The sequence below is a fragment of the Trematomus bernacchii genome, unplaced genomic scaffold (genome assembly GCF_902827165.1).
Source record: "Trematomus bernacchii unplaced genomic scaffold, fTreBer1.1, whole genome shotgun sequence".
NCBI classification, from domain to species: domain Eukaryota; kingdom Metazoa; phylum Chordata; class Actinopteri; order Perciformes; family Nototheniidae; genus Trematomus; species Trematomus bernacchii.
In genome coordinates, this window is record NW_022987827.1 from 1 (window position 1) to 6,778 (window position 6,778).

At 47.1% G+C, this 6,778-nt stretch overlaps 1 protein-coding gene across 1 annotated transcript; it reads right to left on the reverse strand.

Moving 5' to 3' along the window:
* Positions 1-2,819: 2,819 nt before the first annotated feature.
* Positions 2,820-3,743, reverse strand: pex12 (peroxisomal biogenesis factor 12; the record flags this gene model as incomplete). Its single annotated transcript, XM_034151715.1, is given in 2 exon segments — positions 2,820-2,952; positions 3,531-3,743. A coding segment is annotated over 1 exon segment (129 nt), but the record flags the coding sequence as incomplete, so codon positions are not given.
* Between the last annotated feature and the right edge of the window lie 3,035 nt (positions 3,744-6,778).

A 6,778-nucleotide genomic window follows, 5' to 3' on the forward strand; every position in this document is an offset into this window, starting at 1 on the left:
AGTGTGTAGGTGTGTTCTGTGTGTGAGTGTGTAGGTTGGTGGATGTAGGTGTGTGTGTGAGTGTGTAGGTTGTGTCGTTGGTGAGTTGTGTAGGGTGTGTATGTGAGTGTGTAGGGTGTGTATGTGAGTGTGTAGGTGTGTATGTGAGTGTGTAGGTGTGTATGTGAGTGTGTAGGTGTGTGTGAGTGTGTAGGTGTGTGTGAGTGTGTAGGTGTGATGTGAGGTGTTTGTACTGTAGGCACTGTCCGAAATGGGGGGGAGCCAGGGGAGCTTGGCTCCCCCGAAGAGGGAGGGAGCTCCCCTGAAGGCCGACTTTGAGATAAATAGGGGGAGCCCAAAACATCGTGCATATTTGTGTCATAACAGATTAGAAATGTTGAGTTTCTGTAATAACAGTTCTGTAAATAAATAATAGTTATTGTTCATTACAGTTTCTGAATATTTGTTTTATATTTGTGAATATTTCTGGGTGTTGCCATCTGTACGTGGCGGCGCTGCATTCTTTACGCTACTTACGTTGCTATGGTTACGGCAGGCGATGCCGGTGTGGTATTTTATATTTTCATACTGATATTTTTTTAACTCTGGCTTTGTAATAAAAAAGATTGCGAAACGAAAACAGCCAAGCCTCGCAGCTTTTGGATTCACAAGCAAAGAAGCGAAGGAGTCTAAAAATGACAACGTGAACGGAACTACTTTTATTTGGCCGGCTGTAAGCGGCGTTAGGGTCGAGTTTGGCAGCTCCACCCCGAGGGAGAGGCCTGCCGATGCAGAGCCTGAAGAGGCTTCAACAAGGCTGCACAGCCGCGGCGCAAACCTGCGCTAGCGAACCTTTCCTGACGATGACCTGCCTTCTAACTGGACACAGAGAAGATGGAGTGAGTGGAATGAAAGGTATCCATGGCTTTTTAAAAAAGATTGGATGTGAGATTTGCAAAGAGGCAAAAAGTATATTGATCTCCCTGCCTCTCACAAAAGAATCCACCTGAGTGCACCTTTCACAAGAATGGATTGAGGGAAAAGTCAGCAGTGATCAACAGAAGAACCTGCGGGAAAAGATTTATAAGCACCATAAGAGCGAGGCACACGAAAAAGAGATCGAGATTTCGGAGATGAGAAAAAAGATGTCCTTCCAAACAAGGTATTGGCAATCAGTGCTGATCTGATGCAGGAAACATGTACATCTCTCAGGTCTGCCTATATGATTGCCACAAAAATAAATAAATAGGGCTCCCCCGAAAGCAAATGGGTAATTTGAACACTGGTCAAAGGACACCTAAACAATAAGCGACATTTTGACCGGAGAGATTTAGAGTTGCCGGTCTTCAGCATATTTTACTGGTCATAGTCCGGTAATCACCGGCTAACGGAAACTCTGCCGTGTGGGGGGGGGTCTGCTGGAGGCTCCTGCTGGGTGCACTGTCCTGTGAGATACCGGGACCTGGCTCGACACACTCGGCACACTGTTGTTGTTGTTGGCGAAACACAGCGGCAATGACGCGGGTGACACGGGGGTGAGCAGGAGCGAGGCGGGGCGAGGCGGGGCTATGGCGTAGACACGGAGCCGTTTGGCCCCCCAGAGCGTTCCGTCCGCAGATCTACCCACCTTGGGACCCGTTATCGTTTGAGGGTCCGTTTCCGCCGTTCCGTTTTCAGAAAAAGTCTGAATTGTTTTTGACTACATCCATTCTTGAGAGGATAATAAATACATGGATCCTGAGATTGAAGCTCAAGCCGGTGACGAGTGATATTTTTCTAACATACAGTTATTAACAAAGCTTCACAGTCTAACCCCCCCCCCCCCCCCTCACCTTGACGGCGTGCCCCCCCCCCCTCACCTTGACAGCGTGGCCCCCCCCCTCACCTTGACGGCGTGCCCCCCCCCCACCTTGACGGCGTGGCCCCCCCCCTCACCTTGACGGCGTGCCCCCCCACCCCCCTCACCTTGACGGCGTGCCCCCCCCCTCACCTTGACGGCGTGGCCCCCCCCCTCACCTTGACGGCGTGCCCCCCCCCCCACCTTGACGGCGTGCCCCCCCACCCCCCTCACCTTGACGGCGTGCCCCCCCCCCCCTCACCTTGACAGCGTGCCCCCCCCTCACCTTGACGGCGTGGCCCCCCCCCCTCACCTTGACGGCGTGCCCCCCCCCCTCACCTTGACGGCGTGGCCCCCCCCCCTCACCTTGACGGCGTGCCCCCCCCCCCACCTTGACGGCGTGGCCCCCCCCCTCACCTTGACAGCGTGCCCCCCCCCTCACCTTGACAGCGTGGCCCCCCCCCTCACCTTGACGGCGTGCCCCCCCCCCCACCTTGACAGCGTGGCCCCCCCCTCACCTTGACGGCGTGCCCCCCCCCTCACCTTGACGGCGTGCCCCCCCACCCCCTCACCTTGACGGCCTGCCCCCCCCCTCACCTTGACGGCGTGCCCCCCCCCCACCTTGACGGCGTGCCCCCCCACCCCCTCACCTTGACGGCGTGCCCCCCCCCCCCTCACCTTGACAGCGTGCCCCCCCCCCTCCCCCCCCCTCACCTTGACGGCGTGGCCCCCCCCCCTCACCTTGACGGCGTGCCCCCCCACCCCTCACCTTGACGGCGTGCCCCCCCCCCCTCACCTTGACGGCGTGGCCCCCCCCTCACCTTGACGGCGTGCCCCCCCCCCCACCTTGACGGCGTGGCCCCCCCCCTCACCTTGACGGCGTGCCCCCCCCCCCCCACCTTGACAGCGTGCCCCCCCCCTCACCTTGACAGCGTGCCCCCCCCCCCACCTTGACAGCGTGCCCCCCCCCTCACCTTGACGGCGTGCCCCCCCACCCCCTCACCTTGACGGCGTGCCTCAGCGCCGGGCGGACCGCCTCCATCAGAGACTCCTGAGCCAGAACCTCAAAGACTGACGGCGGCTCGCTCACTGAGGACCCTGAGGAGGTCAGGTGGGCCCCCGCCTCTGCCATGATGCTGCAGGGGAGACACAGGGATAGTTAGTTTGGGAAAGAAGGTGCAGCAATTCAATACAAAAGTTACAACAAGGACACCGTTTTAAAATATGAGAAGTATTTCAGAATTGCTGCAGTTTTAAGAGAGATGCAAGTTTTGGGGCAAATATGTGAAAATATTGTAAATGTTGTTGTTGTAGTTTATTGTTTGTGCCACTGACCCATGCATAAGCAATGTCTCTCCTGTTGAAGTTCCCAAGTGTGAAGTCAATGTAGAACATGTACAATAGCTTAAAGGGAAATACACAAATAAAGTATGCTAAAATAGTACTTGCATAGTACCAACATGAACTACAGATTCTCCTCGTGACTTTCTTATTACTGAAGTCTGAGAGACAGTCACCTGTAAAGGTACAGATCAATATCACCTCAATATACAGAAGTCAGTAGTTAAACTCAACAAACTGAGACTAATATCACTCAAATCAAAGTGCACATTGCACCCAAAGACACTTCAGTGTGAGTGAGAGTAGCACAGCTTGTTGTTCTGCAGTATTTGTGCAGCTTGCATGTTTTCAAACTAAACATATCTTTATTTACCTTTGTTAGCTGTTAGCTTCTAGCCGGAAGTTAGCTCTGTGTAGCTAATGTTTCCCGACTCCTTCCGGTTTCCTCATCTAACTCCATGTGTGTGTTCTCTGTGCTCCTCCATAGTGGTGTTAGGATCTTTAAAGCTTTAAAACAGTTAATATTCCGTTTAGTTCTGACGCTAAAAACACGCCATGCTGCAGCGCTGTCAACAACAAACTGCACTTCCGCCCTGTGACGTCATGACGTAGAGGAACGTAACCGGCACGCTCTGGATGAACTGCCCCAACAGGTATACAAAAAGATAAAAGATAAAATACAAATACATTCATAATAATGATAATAATAATCATATTAATAATATAAAAAATTATAATAATGATGATAATAATATGTATGATATTTAAAAATAAAATAATGATTATAAAATCCAAAGAAATATACATGTGTATAAAAATATGACATTAAATTGTGAAAAATATGTGGAGTTGTCTGAATAAAAATTCAACCACCCAATTAATCAACAGGGGCATAAACACAGCCATCCACCAACATAACATGAACAAAAATACCTTAATTATTAAAAATCAGTATGTCAAAGTGGGTTCATATATATAATACACTCAGTAGAATAACAGTAAGAGATTATAGTCAGGATAACACACACACACACACACACACACACACACACACACACACACACACACACACACACACACACACACACACACACACACTCATGGATGGAGGGATACAGAGTTCAGAGATGAGAGGAAACATTTGGCGACCGGAGGATTAGAGGATTACTGACGGCTGAGTCTCCATCCTCTTCATCCTCACCATCATCATCATCATCATCCTGATCATCACTCTGTTTCTCTGTCTCCTCTGCACTCCATCCCCGTCCTGCAGACTGTTGAAACTGGAGGATGTGTACAGGATGATCGGGAGGAGATGTCTGCAGGAGGTGAGTAAACAATGAGTAACGAGACCTCAAAGATCACATCTGGGTCGTATGGACATTTTTCCTTTTTATTGCTTTGTACATTTCATTTAAGTACATTTTTATTATTGAGGATGTAAAACTACACCCTAAAGAAGAAGTACAATATTAGGATTTGTATATAAATATTTTTATTTTATTGGTAGTTATGTTTTATTGGAGTTTTCTTCCATTTGATTCTTTATTTTTCTGCAATTTAAATGTAGAAATACACTGTGTAGTTCAAGTACAGTCTGAAATGTTACCTTCTTATGTTTGTATTATTGTAATTTTTATATTTCATGAACCTAGTAGTACTGTACCTTATTTAAATATATACTGTATATTCTCATTATGTGTAATCCTCTCTTAATGATGAGATTATATAAACACTGAGAGAGACTACAGCTCCAACACATTGTAGTGACAGGCTGAGGGGCGGGACTTCTCTAACAGGCTGACCAATCACAACAGTAGAGACACTACATACTGATATACACCTGAACATCAGCAGGAGAGGACTCTTTAAAGTAGAGACACTACATACTGATATATACCTGAACATCAGCAGGAGAGGACTCTTTAAAGTAGAGACACTACATACTGATATACACCTGAAGATCAGCAGGAGAGGACTCTTTAAAGTAGAGACACTACATACTGATATACACCTGAACATCAGCAGGAGAGGACTCTTTAAAGTAGAGACACTACATACTGATATACACCTGAACATGAGCAGGAGAGGACTCTTTAAAGTAGAGACACTCAGTGGCGGCCGGCCCATAGGGGCGCTAGGGGCGCCGCCCCCCCTCTTCCCACATTAAAAATTAAAAAAATTAAAAAAATTAAAAAAATTAAAAAAAATTAAAAAATATATATTTAAAAAATATATTTTTTATTTTTATTTTTATTAATAAACAAGGTAAATATGATATAATTGGTATCAGTAAAATGTATAATCTACAATAAAATCTCGTTTAAAATTGTGTAACGATGTCTAAAGTTACTGATATGTCACATGTTTCCTGCCTGGCCTTGCCCGTGTATCATTACCCTCTCTCGTCTGGGCGCTATGCACAGCTCCCTGACGAGAGTGCAGCAAGTGCAGCAGAAGCCAACTGTTGCTATCTTTAAACTATGCCGCCGAAACATAATTTCAGCCAATCAGCGTCGTCAAATCTGATGGTCACAGGGCTCCTAGGTCAGCGCCCGGTGCAGTCTGTGAGTTGTTTGGACTCGTATCCAAGGAGACAAAACAGGAAGCTGTCATACACTCTGGAAGCTACCATTAGCAGCTAATGAAAACTCCGTTTTTGACATAAAAATGGAATTATGGATCATCAATCATTTTTCAAAGTGACAGACACATTGGATTAACCTATGGATTAACCTTCAGCTGCGTTTTTCTCGTTTTTGATCAGAATTGTTATTCTGCAAAAGGTGAGCATATCTCCATGTTTTGCTACCTAAAGCTACGTTGTGTGATGTCTGTATTTGCTTCCCCTGTCGCGAGTTCTGATCGCTCAGTGATGATACTTATATTTCTAGAATATGTGGAATCTCAGCTTGTAAGCTTGTTTGTGCATATCCGATAAGTATATCGATTGATTTATACCTAGAGTGCGTTAGCATTTTTTTGCTCAGGGCTCATTTAGACGCTTCTTGTGAGACTTGTGTTTTGTTTCGGTAAACATGGTTCATATCATCAGTTCGATGCGTTTCCTCTGAGTAGGACACATGAATAGTTTATTACATTTTAAGAAGCCCTGAGACACAGTTTCGTGAGAAAAAAAACGGGGGAAAAAAAGCCCCTTAACAGGTTAAATGGGAATTAAATCAGTGTTCCCAAAGCCCCGGTGTTCTGCAGTTTGTGTGGGCCTACTGTACTGTTGCACAGTTTATGCTGTAGAAACTATGTCCAGGACAAGGTGTTTGGAAGTTTTGGAAGATTCATAGCTAACCACACTGAAGTTATGGAGGTATTGATCAGTCTTCTCATATTTTTAAGCCTCAAATTGTCCTTCTCCCCCCCCCCCCCCCCTCTCCCCCTCTAACATCACCAGAAGTCATGATTTAAGGGGTCTTTTCTCAAAAAAAATGACCGGGGGAGCATCCCCCCGGACCCCCCTAGTATTGTTTGATCACCATTTCCACAGCCCCACCTAAAATATTTTCCACCAGCCGCCACTGGAGACACTACATACTGATATATACCTGAACATCAGCAGGAGAGGACTCTTTAAAGTAGAGACACTACATACTGATATACACCTGA